This window comes from Schistocerca nitens, chromosome 1 (genome assembly GCF_023898315.1).
Source record: "Schistocerca nitens isolate TAMUIC-IGC-003100 chromosome 1, iqSchNite1.1, whole genome shotgun sequence".
In the NCBI taxonomy this organism is placed as follows: Eukaryota; Metazoa; Arthropoda; class Insecta; order Orthoptera; family Acrididae; genus Schistocerca; species Schistocerca nitens.
Window position 1 is genome coordinate 1,126,343,921 of NC_064614.1, and position 22,471 is coordinate 1,126,366,391.

The 22,471-nt window shown below is 44.7% G+C and overlaps 1 protein-coding gene across 1 annotated transcript in view; it reads left to right on the forward strand.

Moving 5' to 3' along the window:
- LOC126199327 (putative phospholipase B-like 2) overlaps positions 1-22,471 on the forward strand; it is a 182,636-nt gene that overhangs the window by 87,867 nt on the left and 72,298 nt on the right. Inside the window, exon 3 of the mRNA XM_049936175.1 lies at positions 1,608-1,696. Within this exon, the coding sequence (XP_049792132.1) occupies positions 1,608-1,696 (89 nt within the window). The remainder of the gene's footprint in view (positions 1-1,607; positions 1,697-22,471) is intronic.

A 22,471-nucleotide genomic window follows, 5' to 3' on the forward strand; every position in this document is an offset into this window, starting at 1 on the left:
TTAACAATCCGTCGAAAATTACGAAATGTGGCATACTCATTCGGATGCTGTGTGATTTGAGTACGGGATACATTTCCTCATTCAAGATATATATACCGGCGCTGGACAACCTTTAACAAAAACAGTGATGGAGCTATTGACATCTTCTTATGGAAAGTGGCATCACCTCTACATGGATAATTATTGTAACAGTGTAGAACTTGCAGAGAAGTTACTTGAAAAGAAAATTAGAGTTTGTGGAACGATATGGCAAAATAGAGGATTTCCGGAAAAATTAAAGCGCGCAGAAGTCAATGTGTTTGAAGCTTGTCATCAACGGAAAGGTGACAAGCCAAATATTCCGAATTAGCACTGCCGGCGCCAAGCGAGTAAATTTGTACGAGACGTGCGGACGGCAAAGTGTTAAGTGAAGGCCATCGGCCACTGCGTTGTCCGTGGTGAGAGGTAATGGCTGAAATTTGGTATCCTCGACACGCTCTTGAGTTTGTGGATCTTGGAACACTGAATTCGCTAACTATTTCGGAAGTGGAATGCTACTTGCGTCTAGCTTCAACTACCATTCGGCGTTCAGAGCCTGTTAGTTCCCGTCGTGCGGCCACAATGACATGGGAAACCCTTTCACATGGTCGCCTGGGTAGAAATGACAGCTCCGCCAATGCACTGACCATTTATACTTCTTGTACGCGATACTACCGCCGTCTGTATATGTGCATATCGCTACCGGATGACTTTTGTCACCTCAGTGTGCATCACTGAATGTACCCGCATAATTATAGATTTGGACCACACACAGTTCGTGAGATGTGAATTGAATTTTTATGCGCGGGAGTGCGATTCTTTATAGAATATGGGGTGCGGTTTGCAGGTTTATACTGATTTTTCCGTTTGATTTCATTCACGACTTGCAGATTGTTCAGTCAACTGTGTTAGTTTCTCAAGGCAGCTTACGCCTTTGCTTGCCTGAAATGTAATTTTTTACAATGTGGTTGGTAATGATTTCAGTGAATATCTTGTACATTAAGGAAAGGAAATTGATTGATATATACTTTTTTGTCAGAAGTCTGTTCTCTTTCGTAGTCCAGTAGAACAATTACATTGCCCCCACAAACGAGGTGGCGCAGTGTTTAGCATGCTGAATTCGCGTTCGGGAGGACGACAGTTCAAAACCGCGTTTGGCCATCCTGATTTAGGTCTTCCGTGATTTCCCTAAATCTCTTCAGGCAAATGCCACGACGGTTCCTTTGAAAGTGCACGGCCGATTTCCTTCCCCAATCTGATTGGACCGATGACCTCGCTGTTTGGTACCCGCAACCCCCCCCCCCCCAAAAAAAAAAAAAAAAAAAAAAGCCATCCAACATTGTTCCAGTTTTGGAGCAGTTTTTCCCCACAGACATTGTCTAAATAATTTTGCACATTCCTTTCATATTACTTTTCCTCCGGATTTAGGCATTTCGATTGAAGCACTGTCTTCTGCTTTGTCTTTCCTTCTCATCATGCACCATATTGATAATTTCACTGATGTAAACTGCTCTCAGCTCGTGTAATTGACAACAGTCCAAAATAAAGGCACTACAGCTTCTGATGGCAATGTCTGGTTTGTGCTGCAGGTGAAGCTGTATTACAAGCAACTGGAGGGCCTGTACGCCGGCTACCGCAGTGCCTTGAAGCTGCCGGACCTCACTCTGAATGACTTCCTGTAAGTATCGTGGCTTTTCTCGGCTTTCAATCTCTAACTATGGAAACTGAAATTTGCTGCACGCTGCGAACAAATGAGTTACGTTGTAATGCGCTGTGGACCGAAAGAAGCCTTGAAACCGATGCATTTATCGACAGAGCTCTCCGCTGGTCTATGATATGCTGAAAATGACTCGACGTTGGCACTACAGAAAGAGAGCGCTGGAGAAGTAATGAGCTTTGTGACTTGTGGATCAGCTCATATCACCCGAGTATTTATAAATGGAAGTTAATGACCACAAAAAGATGCCAAAAATTGCCATACTTCGTTGGCGTAACAGAGAGCTGCATAGTGAATTATTTTAAAAAAGATACTAGAATGCTCCATGCACCAGTGTACGATATACGGCTTCAGTGACAGATTAAATCAATGCAATGAAACACTCCTGAAGATATATGAAAACTTTTTGTATTCCTTCCATTATTAGCCACTGATGATAGGTTATACGGTTATCATCTGCTTCTTTGATAATCATAGGAATGGGAGTTGCCTCTGTGAACAATAACCCATTGTGGTGTCATCATGTCACCTGAAACCAAGGGGGTGAGTGTCACGTGTCCCATTTATCTGCAAATTGTATAGACGGTCATTGGTATGTTCACTGCCCGATGAAGAAAGTGGTCGGAAGTCAATGGAACTTCGTACATATCAACGACAAATATGTAAATGTTGCAATTCAGTGTTACCAGACCTGGTATGATATGTGAAGGGCTTGAACAGCTGCAGACGTTGAATGATAACTCTGACGGACACGAAGTTGCTTGATACTCGTGTGATAGTGCTATCAGCACCTAACAAAGTTTGAAAGAGGCCTCGTCGTGTGTCTCCATTTGATGAACTGATTGAATTGTGCAATATCCAGGTTTGTGAAGCATTTGGATGTAGCAGTGGCATACGCATTGTCAAGATTCCGATTGACCATGTCTGAGTATCGCAAGGGAGGATCACTACGTAGTGCACCAAGCACACAACACCTTCACATCAGTGCCTGCCATCCGAGAACAACTGAAGGACTCCTTGCAACATTGTGTCATCCTGCACCAGTGGTGGGAAACTATCGGCAGTCGAACTAGGCAATTACTGTCCCATGTGTAATCTGTCATTAACACAACACAAACGGCTGGTTCTGGAGTGGTGTCGTGACTGGCAGCATGGACTGCTGATGCAGTGCTGTCGGATTGTGTCCAGCAATGAATCGTTGTTCTGAACTATCCCAGATAATCATTAGCGAGTAAGGGAGCGACCTTGGGAGAGGTCCTGTTCCTCCAATGTTTTGTAGAGACGGAGCAGTTTTACTACTGGTGTCATGGTGTGAGGAGGAGCCATCGTTTATGGCTTCAGTCCATGGCTGGTAATGACTGACAGAACTCCGGTACCACTGATGTACTTCTCCGTCATCCGGCATCCTCATGTGGTGCCTCTCATGCGGCAGTATCGTGAGTCCATTTTTCAACAGATGGTTCAGATGGCTCTGAGCACTATGGGACTTAACATCTATGGTCATCAGTCCCCTAGAACTTAGAACTACTTAAACCTAACTAACCTAAGGACAGCACACAACACCCAGTCATCACGAGGCAGAGAAAATCCCTAACCCCGCCGGGAATCGAACCCGGGAACCCGGGCGTGGGAAGCAAGAACGCTACCGCACGACCACGAGCATTTTTCAACAGGACAGTGCTCGTGCAAACATTGCACATGTGTCCATGAACTTCCTGTATGATGTTGGGGTCCTCCTGTGGCCCACAGGATGTCGAGATCTGTCCCCAAAAGAAAATGTGGCGCCAGCTCGTATACAGGGTGGTCCATTGATCGTGACCGGGCCAAATATCTCACGAAATAAGCGCCAAACGAAAAAACTACAAAAAACGAAACTTGTCTAGCTTGAAGGGGGAAATCAAATGGCGCTATGGTTGGCCCGCTAGATGGCGCTGCCATAGGTCAAACGGATATCAACTGCGTTTTTTAAAGGGGTTCAAATGGCTCTGAGCACTATGCGACTTAACTTCTGAGGTCATCAGTCGCCTAGAACTTAGAACTAATTAAAGCTAACTAACCTAAGGACATCACACACATCCATGCCCGAGGCAGGATTCGAACCTGCGACTGTAGCGGTCGCTCGGCTTCAGACTATAGCGCCTAGAACCGCACGGCCGCTCCGGCCGGCTTTTAAAGGGGTACCCCCAATTTTATTACATATTCGTGTAGTACGTAAAGAAATATGAATGTTTTAGATGGACCACTTTTTTCTCTTTGTGATATATGGCGCTGTAATAGTCACAAACATATGGCTCACAATTTTAGACGAACATTTGGTAACAGGTAGGTTTTTTAAATTAAAATACAGAACGTAGGTACGTTTGAACACTTTATTTCAGTTGTTCCAATGTGATACATGTACCTTTGTGAACTTATCATTTCTGAGAACGCATACTGTCACAGCGTGATTACCTGTAAATACCACATTAATGCAATAAATGCTCAAAATGATGTACGTCAATCTCAATGCATTTGGAAATACGTGTATCGACATTCTCCTCAACACCGACGTTTTTGAGATTCCCGATTCTCGCGCAATCTGTCTGCTACTAATGTGCGGATTAGCCGCGACAACAGCTAAAACATCTACATGGGCATCATCATTTGTTGCAGGTCGTGGTTGACGTTTCACATGTGGCTGAACACTTCCTGTTTCCTTAAATAACGTAACTATCCAGCGAACGGTCCGGACACTTGGATGATGTCGTCCAGGATACCGAGCAGCATACGTAGCACACGCCCGTTGGTTATTTTGATCACAATAGCCATACATCAACACGATATCGACCTTTTCCGAAATTCGTAAACGGTCAATTTTAACACAGGTAATGTATCACGAAGCAAATACCGTCCGCACTGGCGGAATGTTACGTAATAGCACGAACTTATACGTTTGTGACTATTACAGCGCCATCTATCACAAAGCGAAAGAAGTGGTCCAACTAAAACATTCATATTTCTTTACGTACTACACGAATATGTAATAAAAAGTGGGGGTTCCTATTTTAAAAAACGCAGTTGATATCAATTTGACCTATGGCAGCGCCATATAGCGGGCCAACCATAGCGCCATCTTATTTCCCCCTTCAAGCTAGACGAGTATAGTTCTTTGTAGTTTATTCGTTTGACGCTTATTTCGTGAGATATTTGGTCCGCTCACTGCCAATGGACCTATACACTATACACTATGTCAAGTGCCATTACCCGTGACAGCAAGGATTAGTTACGATAGGCTTTATGACACTCTTTCCTAATGAATAAAGCGTACATCGAGGCCATACGGAGTGCAACGTCGTAATAAGTGGACTTATACTGCCAAAGTTTGTAAATCTGACTCGGATTTGTAATCACTCAAATAACATCACATACCTTCTCAATCCGTGAAGTTTATTTTCCTTTCCTGCTTGACTTTATTTTGTCAAGCACTGCGTATTCTTTATTGTTGTTTCGTCCATTTGTTATATGGTACGGTGGTGGGCTTTCAAGGGTAATGCATCCGCTCATTAGGCAGAGATAATATATATATTTTAAAACAGAAAACATATTGACTGACATGAAATTTATTGGTTAAAGTATCGATGACTTCCTTGAGCTTCTCAACAGATGAAAGCTGTAGGTAGGTCTTTTTGGAGTGTTTTGGGAGAAAATGGGACGAAACACACGGTGTGAAGGACGCCGAATAAAGCCGTAGGGAGGGAGGGAGACGAGTGATGAGAAAATGATTCCCGATTCGGAGAGGAAAATGAGAATTCTGTTACATCTGAAGGGGTGGCTTGGTTTTGGGTGGATTTCGAGGTCAGAGAGATGATTAACGTTGCGTTGGGACAGGATGTGGATAACGTAGCAGGGTATAAGGGCTGGTAAGCACGGTCGAAATTATTGCATCGTTACTCAAAGTTTGCGGGAATTGTAGGAAATATGAAAGTGTTTAGTGTAGGAGAGGGGAAAAATTAATGAGTTCGCACATGATGAGTAGGTGAGGGATCCGGGGGTGAGGTGGAGTGCATGCCGACGAGTCTTTGGAGCGGAAATTCAGACATTTACAAGGTAGGATAAGTCGGACTAAGGCTTTCTAGGTGTAGTCGCAAAGTTTTGTACAGTATTATGAGGGAGTGTGATGCACACACTAAAAGTCCCTATACGTGGGATGTCAGCATGACGATGAGGCGTCGTTTAAAGGTCACTTTTTTGTGTTCTGGTTGAAGAACCTGAAAACTGCGGCTTTTAGCAGAAACATTTCGCAGTACGAAATGAAGCTACATTAAATTTCTTACAAAACAGCTCCTATTTATTCTTTCTGTAGGACTAATAGTTTTCGCGTTGCAGGGGATGCAAAACTCTGTTTAGTAAAGATAGTGCTTAGTGAGTACTGCTGAATGAAGTTCTGTGAAAACAAATATTGAATGTGTGAACCGCGTCTAAGTCAGTAGTTTTATGGAGGGATAAATTGTACTCTACGGTTGTAAAAAAAGTAAAAGGGCCGGGGGTGGAGGGTAGAAGCATGAGAGGAAGTAGGTAGCAGAAATGTAGTCATGCATTTTCTCCTTCATAGGTTTGCAAACTGAAGGCTGAGCGTGTGATTCCCACGCCATCTACCTCACTACGTCACAAACTTAAACCGCTCCTCCCCATTTTGCCTGACGAATCACTGGCGAATCAATGAGTAGACATGCCCGGGGTTGATCGCTTTCTACAAAGTGCATTCACACTGCATGGAATATAGATATGAATTACTAGTGACACTAACGCAAGAAACGCACATGGACAGAAAGTACGTAAGTCTGTGTGCACTGCTCTCCGCTGCTAGAGGGAATATTGATTCTTAGTCATTCTGTATGGTAGATGTAGCTTTCCTCCGGGGATGGCAACTTTCCGCACCATGAGCGCCGGCCGTTTTTCGGTTTACAGACGGGCTGTATGTCTCCATTATTTCCTGTTCAGTTGTCTTATGTGAGTAAACAAAATGGTTTTACTGAACTCACGTTTATACAGAAAAGTGATTTTCAGTTTATTAAATGAGTACTAATTTGAGTTGTGTTAAGCGAGCTTTAATGTAAAATGTGTTGCAGAGAAGTGCATAATTTATAAGTGTGATGTCAGTGACGTTTGCAGAGTTCGGGAAAAGCGATTGGTTGCTAAATGTGGAACCCTGCTGTTGACTATTGTTGACAGCGTAGTGCAAAGGCATACAATTGTGTTGTAGTCACTTGGTGATAAATTAATGAATAAGTAGAATGGTACCGAACTCCTCTCCCTTAATTGTGCTAGTGGCAGACTGCATAAATTTCTTCAGTTAAGTAACTGTCCGCCCCTGGTAGCTGAGTGGTCAGCGCGACGGAATGTCATACCTAACGGCCCGGGTTCGATTCCCGGCTGGGTCGGAGATTTTCTCCGCTCATGAACTTGGTGTTGTGTTATCCATATCCTCATCATTTCATCCCCATCGACAAGCAAGTCGCCGAGGTGGCGTCAACTCGAAACGCTTGCACCAGGCGACCGGTCCACCCGACGGGAGGCCCTCGCAACACATTTCCATTTCTATTAACGAACTGGTGGCACTTGTAGAGTGGGTTGCACTGACTGGAGCTACGTACCACACATCCATAGAATATTTTGCAAGATGAATGTGAATATGTCCGATGGAATGGAACTGATAACACTCAGTTCTAGAATAGTAGTCTCTAGTAACGCATTTCTGGACTTAAGTTGAAATATCTGAAGTTCTCAGAATGAAGTTTTTACTCTGCAGCGGAGTGTGCGCTGATATGAAACCTTCTGGCAGATTAAAACTGTGTGCCGGATCGAACCTCGAGCTCACAAACTTTGCTTTTTGCGGGTAAGTGCTCTAACGACTGAGCTACCAAAGCACGACTCACGACCCCTCCTCACAGCTTCAGCTCCTGCGAGCCTAGCAGACCTAGCACTCGTGGAAGAAAGGATATTGCGGATGTGTGGCTTAGCCACAGCCTGGGGGATGTTTCCAGAATGAAATTCCCACACTGCAGCGTAGTGTGCGCTGATGTGAAACTTTTTGGCAGAAGTAGAAAAGAGATTCTGTGAAGTCTGAAAGGTGGAAGAAGCGGTATAGACACAATTGAAGCCGTGAGGACGGGTCGTGAGTCGTGCTTGGATAGCTCAGCCGTTAGAGCACTTGCCTGCGAAAGGCAAATGTCCCGAGCTCGAGTCACGGTCCGGCACACAGTTTTAATCTGCAAGTTGTCATCGAAGTTCTGTAACACCTAGGAGATCTACTTAGATTGCAGAGGGAGAAGGTTGAACCCCCTGGGTCTCTTCAAATGTTGGGCGATGCATCTCATACTCCTGATACTGTGAAAAGTATTGCAGCCAATGATAGTGGAGACAATGAGATAGACATTGTCGGGTACATACACTGAAAAGCCAAAGAAACTGGTACACCTGCCTTTAATTTCGTGTAGGGTACCTGCGAACATGGACTCGACCAATGTATGAAGTAGTACTGGATGGAATTGACACCATGAATCCTGCAGGGCTGTCCAGGGCTGTGGATATCTCTTCTGAACAGCACGTTGCAAGGCATCCCAGATATACTCAATAATGTTCATGTCTGGGGAGTTTGGTGGGCAGCGGAAGTGTTTACCTGGAGCCACTCTGTAGCAATTCTGGTTATGTGCGGTATCCATTGCCCTTCTGGATTTGCCCAAGTCCGTCGGAATGCACGATGGACATGAATGGATGCAGGTGATCAGACAGGATGCTTACATAGGTGTCATCTCTCAGGGTCGTATCTAGACGTATCAGTGGTCCCATATCACTCCAACTGCACACACCCCACACCATTATAGAGCCTCCACCAGTTTGAAAAGACCCCTGCTGACATGCTGGGTGAATGGATCATAAGGTTGTCTTCATATCCGTAAACGTCCATCCGCTCGATACAATTTGAAACGAGACTCGCCCGACTAGGCAACATGTTTCCAGTTATCAACAGTCCATTGTTGGTGTTGACTGGCCCAGGCGAGGCGTAAAGCTTTATGTCGTGCAGTCATTAAGGGTACACGAGTTGGCTTCGGCTCCGAAAGCCCATATCAGTGATGTTTCATTGAATTGTTCGCACGCTGACACTTGTTGATGGCCCAGCACTGAAATCTGCAGCAATTTGCGGAAGGGTTGCACTTCTGTCACGTTGAACGATACTCATCACTCTTCGTTGGTCCCGTTTTTGGAGGATCTTTTTCCGGTCGCAGCGATGTCGTTGATTTGATGTTTTACCGGATTCCTGATATTCACAGTACACTCGTGAAATGGTCGTACGAGAAAATCTCCACTTCCATCGCTACCTCGGAGATGCTGTATCCCATCGTTCGCGGGCCGATTATGACACCACGTTCAGACTCCCTTAAATCTTGATAACCTGCCATTGTAGCAGCAGTAACCGATCTAACAACTGTACCATGTACTTGTCTTATATAGACGTTGCCGACCGCAGCGCCGTATTCTGCCGTTTCCATATCTCTGTATTCGAATACGCATGCCTATGCCAGTTTCTTTGGTGCTTCAGTATAGTTAAACCATTTACACTTAGGACATGCTATTCAAAATGGTAGGCAGATGATCTTTCTTAATTAACAGCTGCAAATAAGTGTTTATTTAATAAACGGAAAATAACTGTACTAGATAAACATGAGCTATTGTAAGTAATGTTGTCTGCTCACATAAGAGGTCCAACGAGTGAGGTGGCGCAGTGGTTAGCACACTGGACTCTCATTCAGGACGACGACGGTTCAAACCCGCGTCCGGCCATCTGGAGTTAGGTTTTCCGTGATTTCCCTAAATCGCTTTATGCAAATGCCGGGATGGTTCCTTTGAAAGGGCACGCCTGACTTCCCTCCCCATCCTTCGCTAATCCGACGGCTTCGCTGTTTGGTCCCCTCCCCCCAAAACGGAAATAAAAGAACCTGACAGGAAAGACAGGGGATGCACCGTATGTGTTCAAAATGAAAAGTGAGCAGCGCTTGAAGTTACCTTACTCAGAAGAATGCTATAGATGCCTTACAGGATGACTAAGAATCAATTTCCACTGTAGCAGTGTAGAACTGTATGAACAGGTTTACATAGTTTCCGTCTATATAGTTTCTTGCGTTAGTATTATTAGTAATTCCTGTTTGTGTTCCATTTAGCATTAATGTACTTTATGAGAACAAAACATGCGCTGGACATAACTGCACACTGTGTTGCCAGTACTGTGGAGGGTCAGTGTAACTATGTGAAACACCTTGTATTTGCTTTTCGTGTGATGTATTTGAGTAGGCAGAATGGGAACTCACCTGCTCGTTCTTCCGTTTGCAGATCTTTCAATAGGGAAGTGCATGACCACAATCTGGCGACTTACCTTCTGTCGTGCTTCTACCGTCCACCCAGCACCTACAGCTATTTACACCCACAGAACATAACTTATACATGATACGGCTCTACTGCACTCTGGCGTGGCACACATTTAATATTTGTTCTTGATCCACTTAATTTAATAGGAATGGGACCTTTTTACGGGAAATTTAATGTAGTTAGTTTTGTCGCTGTTTTCGAGTTAGTGGTGAACAATATAAAAGGCGACCTTTAAACCACCCTGCCCCCACCCTGTACCCTTATACTCACACCATACTGGTGGGAACTTCAACTTTTTAGTCTTCGTTGACTGGGCTAGTGTGGAGCACGGCCGTATCGAGGCCCTGATGAGATAGGCACAGAGGGAGGGCGAGAACTGACTCGAAAGATAAGAAATGGGGGAAAAAAGATATGAAAGGTGGTTTAAGAATTAACGGAGAGGGATATGTGCGTTCTCCTAGCCCCTCGTGTTTGTCTTTTACCTACGAGAACTTGTCTTCGCCTCGGTTCGCAAATACAAACTTAAGCTATTGTCATAAAGGCGTTGCTACAGTGCATCATATCACTTCCCGAAGGTGGGCTGCGGGTTCTGTAACAAATATCCTGTTTGACGGAAGGCTCTCGATCTGTGGCGACTGGGGACTCGAGCGATCTGCGATAGTGGATAGAGCAAGCAAAATGGTGGAGGAAAAATGCATCAGTAATTTAGTTGGCTCTCTCCGACCAGTACTTTCGCTATTCCACCGAGTAAATAAAGAGAATCCAAGGATAAGCCTTCTGTGGCAGATAAATATCATCATGGGCGTTTACTTAGCCCTCAGGCAGCTGGCCTCTGTTGATGAACGCAGTTTCAGCTAATTACTGATGATAAAATCTACTCGAGACAGAGTATGGGTCAAGGCAGACTGTCAAACGGAACTACTTGTCGACAGGATACAATACGGTTGCTAGATTGGACTTCAATGACGTAATCAATTAGGCTTAAAGTAAGGAAAGGCAAAGTAAAATTATAATAAAAACACAATTAATGGAAAGGGATGTTTTCTCAGTTCATAATTACAGCAATTTTTCTTTTATTTCTCATTAACAATTTATAAGGAGCAAATGAAATCTGGTTGGGGGTTGGGTTCTTGGGGAAGAAGACCAGACATCAAGGTCATCGATCTCATCGGATGAGGGAAGGAGGGGGAAGGAAATCGGCCGTGCCCTTTCAAAGGAACCATCCCGGCATTTGCCTAGAGCGATTTAGGGAAATCACGGAAAACCTAAATCAGGATGGCCGGACGCGGGATTGAACCGTCGTCCTGCCGAATGCGAGTCCAGTGTCTAACCACTGCGCCATCTCGCTCGGTATGAAATCTGGTGCTTATTACACATCATATAGAAACCAGTGTACAATATTTGTCATAAACAATAAAATATAGATTTGTTTTACTTTCAATTATTTAACAGGTTTATCGAATTTGTAAGTTGTTATAGGATGTAAAAAATTAAATTTCCAGTTTCAAAACGCTGTAGTAAGAGAACCGCTGTTCGTAATGACGTCAAATTTATTGACGCAGGGCGAAACGTCATGGGGAAAAAATTAACGAAAATTTTACCAAGAGATGGCGCTGCAAGCGTCTTAACGTAAATAGAATCGGCTACAAAAAACAAATGAATCGTAATACGGCTCCTATGGCTTGAGGTGCAGATTACACCATGCGTACTGTTCAAGGTGCATGAGTGCTTAAGTTCGGCAGTCAACAGTAATGCACTGTCAGTTATGTAAGCCCATCAACCACAGCAAATTCGTAACACATCGAATGGGGAAAATAGGTTTGTAATTGTCCTGAGGCAAAAAACAGCATATAAAGCGAAATGTCGCCGGTTTCTTACTGGCGCAAGACATGTTCATCATGCTGTCCACTGTTTTCTACCAAAGGTGAAATCGAGAAACAGTATGTTCCACGACAGATCAGTGTGCATGTGAGTCACGTTCAAAACGCGTTGCGCAATGCTTGTCTTTAGCTAAGTTCGTAATTCAAGCACTAAACACGTCTTTTAGGTAACCCCACAGCCACAAGTCACACGAATTAAGATCAGGTGACCTGCACGGCCAGGCTGTGGGGAAAAGACGGCTGATACTTCCAGCATTTCCAAAACGCCACTGCAGCAGCCGCTGTGGAGTGTACGGAGGAGCGGCATCTGGCGTGAAAATGATCCTACCCATACGTCCACGTTGTCGGAGAGGTGGAACGACAAATGCGTACAAAAGACACTCATAGCGTCTGCGGTACAGGTAACAGGACCTTTCAGGACTCATCACCTCGGAAGAATACCGCCCTATGATGTGTCGCAACCCCCACCACACAGTCACCTTTGCAGAACGAATGGTACCGGTTGATGTGCGGATTTTCCGTTGTTCGTATTCTGCAATTATGCATATTCATATGTTCTTAGAGGTGGAAATGGGCTTCGTCTGTACATAGAACGTTCCATGGGCGTTCATTGTCCACTTCCTTGCGAGCAACAAATTATGTCTATTAGTCAAGTTTTAGTTAATTTTTTTTTGTTCCATGACGTATCCGCCCCCTCTCCCCGCCCCTCCAGTTACTAATATGCTGTTCAAATTTGATGTCATTGTGAGCAGCTGTTCTCCTTCTACCGCGTTTTGAAACGGGAATTTGGTACACCCTGTACTACAATGGGGAATTTAATTTACCGTGCACAACATTTCTCACGAATGCATTTCAGTTGTGTAGCATTTAGCAATACTGCCTCGTTTTTATTAAATCTGACAACAAGATTAGAAATTTGTTAAATCTGTGTAAAATTACAGAAAGGCAGGATTTGGAGGAGGGGTGGGCAACTTCAGCAGTTCTCCCAGTGCAAGATCACCCGGTATGGCTTCGGTGTGGAATATGGTAATTTGGTCTATTTTTTATGTCAAGAGATGTGATGCTCCTCAAAATTGCAGTTGACAACAATACAATACAGAAAACAGATTCCTTTAAATAACTAGGAGTGTGGATTACATACAATGCAAAAGAAGGCAGCTATAGAAACTAGAGTGCAGAAAATGGAAAGAGTGTTTCATATGACCAAAAACGTTTATAACAAAAAATCTTTGTCCTGGAACACGAAATTAACACTACCAAACCGTGGCCAGACCTGAAGCTCTGTATGCGACAGAAACACTTAAACTAACAAGAAATAGAGATCTTGAGAAACTAGAGAAAGTCGAAAGAAGAATTTTAAAGAAAATACTGGGAGCTAAAAGAAATGATAATGCTGAATACAGGTTAAGACCAAAGAGACATCTATACTTCAAAACTGAAAAACTAACTGATGTAATGAGGAAGGGAAGACTACAGTTTTTTGGACATATATTCCGAATGGATAACAACAGACTAACCAAGCGGATATTCACATTAATAGCTACAAATCCAAGCCCACATGGTTCATAGAGACTGAAAAAGACATGGAAAACGCTGGAATTACAATAGGCACAATAGAAAACAGAACACATTTCAGAAAGGCAGTTCAAAACGCAGAATTTCAGGAGAGAAAGAAAACAACTAGACCAAAGTGGACTCAGAATAAAGGGAACAACACTCTAAAAGAATGAAGGAAATTTGGAAACTAAGGAAATCTAATACAATGAAAAGTAGCCAAAGTTGATTCATCGTACACTCCAAATGGGTTCGGAAGAAGAAGAAGAAGAAGAAGAAGAAGATTGGAACCCCTGAACGTTTGTGGGAAGCCACGTAAATGCTTCACTGGGACTCGCTGGTTTCCTGGACAACATGTCTTTAATACAGCAGGAAGTGACAAAGCACGCAACCTGCGGCGGGAATGCAGAGTTAAACTGCTCAAAAGGAGAGTTGAATTTTGCACCACCTGCATGTCTAGAAACTCGTATGGGCTTAGATTCAATGGAAGCAGAGAGCGAAAGAACGAGGCATGTGAGATTAAAAGCGCAACATGACTGTAAAATAAAAACATAACACTAACAAAATAAAGGCAGTCTGTTCGATAGTGTACATACTTACACATCTGTACAATCAGTGTCTGCTTCTCCATAACCTGCAGCGCTATGTTGCTCCACTCCCTGCGCTGCAACATTCTTGGGTCGTCGTTGTCGCGCTGTCCGCGAGAGAGTCGAGTCGTAACTTAAACCTGTCCCGTAGCTTCACGGCGGGCCTCCTGAGGTCACACAGAATCAGGCGGGTTCCTGCGAGGTCGAAACACACAATTGGCCAAGCTTTCCGCTGAACCCGTGGGACTGCAATGCTTGATACGGGTTCTGATGCTACGCACTCTACTATGACTGCGCAAACGACACTCGTGTTCGAACGGGCTCAAAATATTCCGGTACGCAGCAGCGCTCGATTCAGTATCGGATCTGCTCGAACAGTCACGTGACATTTGAATCTCGCTGCGTGCGAGCAAGCGATACAGAGAAATTACGACTAGCCACAAGAAGCTATGGCTGCTTAAAATTTGACAATTCGTGAAAGACAGGAAAAGATATAGACTGCACAAACCCGTTTTATATCCGACAAAAATTTTTCAGAAAGAGTTCAAATACAGTACTGCTACGTATGGATATACGGGCTGCGGCAGAAAATAAAATAATACAGGGGACAGTACAAATATTCATGTTTTGATAAAGATACATTCTCTTTCTTATGGAGAACTAGTGTGTATCGCTATTTCTTGAAAATTACTTGTGGTAAGTGACCATAGTGATAAATAACACATTCGTGCAATCTGTCTGAAAGAAATAACGTATCTTGCCGGAACATGCCGTTCGGTATCTCCTGAATGCACTCATGAATTAGATCTTTCAGTCGTCGATGCTGATTGGGCCTTGGTCATAATCTTCTAAAGATAGCCCCACAAAAAATAGTCTGTTGCTGTCAGGCACCTCGTGATGACTGGGTGTTGTGTGATGTCCTTTGGTTAGTTAGGTTTAAGTAGTTCTAAGTTCTAGGGGACTGATGACCATAGATGTTAAGTCCCATAGTGCTTACAGCCATTTGAACCATTTTTTGCTGTCAGGCAGGCAGAACGAGCAGGTTAGTTGATATCACCAAAGCGAGAAATAACGCTGCCTGAGAACATTTCATTCAGGATTCCCATGGAAAGACGTGCAGTGGGGGCTGTTGCACCATCTTGCTGGAACAAGAAATGGTTCAAATGGCTCTGAGCACTATGGGACTTAACTTCTGAGGTCATCAGTTCCCTAGAACTTAGGACTACTTAAACCTAACTAACCTAAGGACATCACACACATCCATGCCCGAGGCGGACGCTCGGTTCCAGACTGTAGCGCCTAGAACCGCTCGGCCACTCTGGCCGGCCCTTGCTGGAACAGTAAGGAACAATGGGGATTGGCTTCATGACGTAGAAATATTTATAACATGCCTATGTAGCGCTGAGAATTGCTGCTACACTGTAACCCTCGCGGACCGATAAAGCGCTCAGAAGAAATGGCGTTCTGTAGACCACTTTCCTACTATGCTTAGGACGATCGAGCAATTCACACGGTGTGTGTGCAACCCAGAACCGACAGGTCCTGTTTGTTTACATACCCAGACAAGCGGAACATAGGCCTCTTCTGACATCAGTAACTTGTTACTCAATGTGTTTATTTATTTATTTATTGGTTGTTGTCGTTACATATGACCTGCATCCTAGAACATATTTCAGTCCGTGTTTCACAGTTGTTTTATTATTAAAATCTACAGTGCATTGAATCGCTAAGACACATCGTTGGGCGCGATAGCCGCGCGATCTGAGGCGCCTTGTCACGGTCCATGTGGCTGCCCCCGTCCAAGGTTTGAGTCCTCCCTGGGGTATATATATATATATATATATATATATATATATATATATATATATATATATATGTGTGTGTGTGTGTGTGTGTGTGTGTGTGTGTGTGTTCCAAATTTTACACGTCGTTGACTTACTGTAGCACGAACAAGTCAACAGGTAGCAGGGCGATCGAAAGATCGAGAAGAATCATTCTCGAACTGTGACATTAGCTGCTCGAGCAGTTAGTCGTGTTCAAACGCAACACTACTCTACAATAACGATCATCAGCCATGAGACAACCTCTGGGCGCGCAGCTGATGAGAATCCTGCGCCACTGAACCAGGTTCCATTCCAGGCTTTCTTTGTCCTCTTTCTTCGCGCACCACGTTGCTAGTAGGTTTGTGTTGATGTTCGTAGTGTATACCTACAGGCGACTGTGATGATGTGCAGATGGCTGCACAGCCCTCCCAGTTCTCCCCAAAAGCAGCGGCGCATTATTCTGGTTTTCCGCGGTACGTACACTGACGGGAAAAGATCCCAACACCAAGGAGGGGTTACACGAGATAAAGGAAAGTTGGTAGGTGTGATTCTACGTCTGAGAGATGACGTTTATTCATATTTCGTGCCAGTCGCATAACAATGTTTCTAGTAATACCACTATGAGAATGCGCATCAGATTTGCTTTAACTATGCTCTGTAACGGTCCTGAACATTAATTACCTTTGACAGTGGACGTAGTGAGTTGATGTTAGTCAAGAATGTCTTCAAGGCGACAAAGACGCTATTATCAACAACTCACTGAATTTGAATGAGTTTGAACGTGTAATAGGGCTAAGAGAACCTGGATATTCCTTCTACGATATTGCAAAAAGACTTAGCAGGAATGTAGAAACTACACACGATTGCTAGCAGAGGTTGTCACGAGAATGTACTCTCACGTGAAGACCGGACTGCGGACGGCCACGTGGCACTACCGAGAGGGAAGACAGTCGTGTTCGGAGTATGGCTGTGGCGCATCGCACTGCATCTGCAGCAGCAAATCGAACAGCTGTTGACACCACAGCGACACGACGAACTGTTGCAAATCGGTTACTTCAAGGGCAGTCCCGAGCCAGATGCTCTGTAGTGTGCATTTCACTGACGCCAAACCACCACCGTTTCCTACTTCAATGGTGTCAAACGAGATATATTTGGAAGGCAGAATGGAGGGCTCTTGGGCTTCTTGATGAAATCTGGTTATGATTCGGTGCGAGTGATGGCCCTGTGTTAGGTCGAAGGAAGCCACGTGAGCGCCTGCAACCAACCAATGTGCGGCCTGGACACACTGAATCTAAATCTGGAGTTAAGGTCTGGGGTGCGATTTCGTATGACAGCTGAAGTTCTTTCGTGATTAACTACAAATTTGTACCTGTTGGGCTGCCATTCGTGAACAGCATTACAGGGGGTGTTTTCCAACAGGATAACGCTTGCCCACATATCGCTGCTGTAACCCAACAAGCTCTACAGAAAGTCGACATGTTAGCTTGGCGTACTAAGTCATCAGATCTGTCTGCAAGCGAGCACATATGGGGCATCATCGAACGACAACACCAGCGTCATCCACAACCAGCATTAAAAGTCCCTGTATTGGCCAACCAAGTGCAACAGGCACGGAACTCATCCCTCAAATTGACATCTGGAACCTGTACAACACATTGCACATTGCATGCACGTTTGGATGCCTGCTTTCAATATTCTGGCGATTACAGCATTTCACTTTTACGATGGCTTTCCTTGCGCTTTTATTAACCTGTAATCTTGCAAAGTTAATCATTTAAATATACCGGGTGATCAAAAAGTCAGTATAAATTTTAAAACTTAATAAACCACGGAATAATGTAGATAGAGAGGTAAAAATTGACACACGTGCTTGAAATGACATGGGACTTTATTAGACCCAAAATGCAGGATGGCGCTCCGCCCCATATTGCTAGACGCGTGAAAGATCTCTTGCGCGTGTCGTTTGGTGATGATCGTGTGCTCAGCCGCCACTTTCGTCATGCTTGGCCTTCAGGGTCCCCAGACCTCAGTCCGTGCGATTATTGGCTTTGGGGATACCTGAAGTCGCAAGTGTATCGTGATCGACCGACATCTCTAGGGATGCTGAAAGACAACATCCGACGCCAATGCCTCACCATAACTCCGTACATGCTTTACAGTGCTGTTCACAACATTATTCCTCGACTACAGCTATTGTTGAGGAATGATGGTGGACATATTGAGCATTTCCTGTAAAGAACATCGTCTTTGCTTTGTCTTACTTTGTTATGCTAATTATTGCTATTCTGATCAAAGGAAGCTCTATCTGTCGGACATTTTTTGAACGTTTGTATTTTTCTGGTTCTAATAAAACCCCATGTCATTCCAAGCATGTGTGTCAATTTGTACCTCTGTATCTACATTATTCCGTTATTTATTCAGTTTTCAAATTTATACTGACTTTTTGATCACCCGGTATTATCTAGACAAATGTATTCTCAAAGTTTCATTACTCTACACTAATTATTTCTTGGTGTCGGAGCTTTTTTTCGTCATTGTATTTGCTATAATCTGTAGGTAACGCTCAACTGGTGTTATTGACAGCGAGCGACCACTAAGGGCGAGATCTTCCATGTTTCATGTCTCACTATAGCGACTGAATGCTTGAATGACGTACACTGTTTGACAAAAATACAAGACACCCAGAAGACACGATCGGATATCAGTGTAACTTCGTACACAGCACTGGCGGGTATGTAAATGATTTGAGTTGCAATTCTCTGTCAGGTAGAATAGCTGACAAGAATTCATTAATAGTGTTTGTGTCGTGTGCTGTTACCGAGGCCGGTAGATGTATAACGTGCATGGACAGCGTCAGATGTTGAGTGATTACTGTGAAGGACACGGAGATGCCGCGCACGCCTGTCAGACAGAATTATCTTGTTCAAATTTGCCCTCGAGAAGATCGTACGCGAGACCTTCCAAGAGAACGAAAGGATTGAAATCGAAGGAATGGCATACTTACCCTATGCAGACGACATCTGTTTACTGTCTAGGTCGGAAGAGGAGTTGGAGCAAATGACCAAAGCAGTAAAGGAGGCTGCCAGCAAATTTGGGCTAAACATAAACGAAGCCAATACAACCTCGTTATGACGCGTGGTCATTATCAGACTGCTGGTCATCTACAATCACTGCAGGTTGGGGACCAGTCATACAAGAGTGCATGAATTCAAATACCTAGGGGCACTTTTCACTGAATTCGTCATGTGAAGCAGAGATCAATGCCAGAATACAAGCAGGAAACCGATCACCACAGCCTAGCACAACTGCTTCGGTTCGGATGTCTCTCCAGACAGTTCAAGGTTCTACAAAACCCTGATCCAGCCTGTTGTTATATACGACTGTGAGACATGGAGTATCCGGAAACAAGACTTCCATAAGCTCCTCGTTTTTTGAGAGAAAAGTGCTTCGGGAGATCTTCGGTCCGGTTCTGGATGCAGATACAGGAGAATGGAGGATCAGATGCTACGAAGAGCTTGAGGAACTATACCAGCAGCCCAATATAGCAGGAAATGTCAAAGCCAAACGAATGCAGTGGGCCGCCCATGTGGCCCGGCTGGAGGACCACAGATGGCCTCGGATGCTCCTGGATTTCACACCTACAGGAAAGAGATCCCCAGGGAGACCCAAGAAGCGTTGGAGGGATGGCCTCCATGAAGACTTAAACCAAGTGACAATAGACGTGGACGGATAGCAGATAACAGCAATGGACAGAATACAGTGGAGGAAGAAACTTGTAGAAGCGTGCTGTCCACGGGGCCTGGTCACGTAGTAGTAGTAGTAGTAGTAGTATCATTGTGAATCTCTATTTGGCGAGCCGATCATGTGACGCACTATCCAGACATGTCGTACATTTTGATGTAACAGTGGCCCAATAAGAACTGCTTGGGAACATGGCGGTACGTTTACTAGTCGTAAAGGTTGCGGGCAATCATGTCTGACCACTACAACGAAGGATCGCCGTATTGTGCACCAATCGCATCGTAACCCATTCACACGTGCACCTGCCATCGGAGAACGAGTAATAGGTTCCCTGAACCATTGTGTGTCATTCTGCACCATTGGTCGGATACTAGCAGACAGACAGACCTGGGAATTACTGTTCCGTGCTTCCGTGCTATAGCCGTCCATATGATTTTATTTTATTTTGTCGCTACCAGTTTCAACGCTTCAGTGCGTTATCTTCAGGCTGTTTTTGATGCGATACAGGTAGATATGATCTCCACGCATAACACATCAGTTGCCAGCATTACCGGATACGCAGATAATGTCAGCAATGCAACCATCTGCTGCGTACTCTTACTGATAAGTTGGCTCCTATTAAAGTTCATTAATACCACAGCATAAACTGCTGCATTTAAAGTGGTGCCTCGATCGGGAGGTATCGACAGCTGATGAATGGTGTCGCAGTGTGTTCAGTGACGAATTGCGGTTGCCGGCTACGCTGGATGGTCATCACGGGCGAGTATGGCGGCGACCTGGGGATAGGTCCCATTCTTGCAATGTTTTGGAGCCGCAACCGCCGTCGTGACTTCGGGTCACGGCTCGTAGTGACCGAGAGAACTCTGGTGGCACAGCGGCATGTCGCGGGCAACCTCCGTCCTCGTGTATTACCTGGGGTGCAACAGATTCGTCGTGCTATTTTTTAACAGCACAATGCTCGTTGACGCGACACGTGTCTTCGTGAACTGTCTGCACGTCGTTGAGGTACTTCCGTGGCCAGGAAGATGTCCAGACCTGCCCCCAATAGGACGCATGTGGGACCAACTCGGATGTCAGTTCCGTTGCACTGACAGTATCTAAGATATCGAGGACGTTACAACGGAAGTGGGCCGGCTTGCTTCAGGTGAGAACGCAACGGCTTTGACATCCTTCGAAACGGAATCGGTGCATGAATAAAGGCTGGAGGCGTGGGGAGGGAAGAGGCTGGGAGCAGGCGTGTGGGGTGCATCATCTTACTGATAACGTGACAAATAAATAAAAACACCTACAGCCGTCCTTACGATTTTATTTTATTTTGTCGCTACCAGTTTCAACGCTTCAGTAAGTCATCTTCAGGCTGTTTTTGATGCGATACAGGTTGATATGATCTCCACGCATATCACATCAGTTGCCAGCATTGCTGGATACGCAGATAATGTGTCAGCACTCCAACCATCAACTGACAACTCTTACTGATAAGTCGGCTCATACCGTAAAGTTCTTTGTAAATTTGACTCTTTGTTGTAATTATTGAAATAACACCACATACACTGTCAGTCCCTGAAGTTTCACTGTTTCTTCCTCCTCTTCTGGGAGCTTCACTTTTTTGCCAGGCAGTGTAGCTGAGGCGAGCAACTTTACGTTCTGACAGCCTTCCTTGCAGAAACTTGAGAATGCGCCCACCGCCTGTTAGAAATGTCCCTTCGCAGCATGTTGACACAACGAGCAGTCCACGCAAGCCGCATTGTCCCGTTCACGATTGGAAACATGGCGGACTCTGCTGAGCCGCGCTGACAATTCAGAGTAAGCTTTACCCTCATTACACAGAAAGCTGCAAGTAGCGATTTCCCAGCCTCAATAGAGTATTGCGAACGCCAGATTTAAAAGGGAAAAGCAACTCGTGAGGATGGTGCAGAACTTTCATTTTAGCACTATATGTCACACTCGGTGCCTTACGGAACAGTAAACTCCTATAACGTGTTTTATTTGATAAACTTCTGAAACTTAACGGTCTCAGTGTAGCCTTCGACGAATGTTGCAAATGTATTTCCGAAATCAGAATATTGTTTACACATTTTTTTTCCGCCTGCGCTTTTGCTGGAAATACAATTTTTTCAAGTGTAGCTCTGCACCGCAAGCAGTTCCCCCAGACTTTGGAGTTTAGGCATTGCCTCTGCATGGCGTTAGCTTGGTCAATTGTCCTTCACACCCCTAGTGAAGAAGCTATATTTATTTTCACTATTGAACTACACAGTCCGTCTCTCCCTGCCTGTTTGGCAGCCATGATGCCCGTATCAGTTAGAGTCCACACTTGATTATATGACTCGGGCAAAGGGCTGCAGCTGCGTATCGTCTCTGGCAGCGCTGCATACAGATGCTCGTGCCCTGTATTACTTTGTCTACCGTCGACAAGAAATTCTCATACTTCACGTTCTATTAACTCCTATCGCTAAGAGCCAGCCGGTGTGGCCGTGCGGTTCTAGGCGCTTCAGTCTGGAACCGCGTGACTGCTGCGGTCGCAGGTTCGAATCCTGCCTCGGGCATGGATGTGTGTGATGTCCTTAGGTTAGTTAGGTTTAAGTAATTCTAAGTTCTAAGGGACTGATGACCATCGATGTTAAGTCCCATAGTGCTCAGAGCCATTTGAACCATATCGCTAAGATCGCTAAAGGTGCGTTCACATAGATCATAATTTACGACAATATTTGGCGTCAATAGCGCTGCCGTCAATATTGCTGCAATATGGGT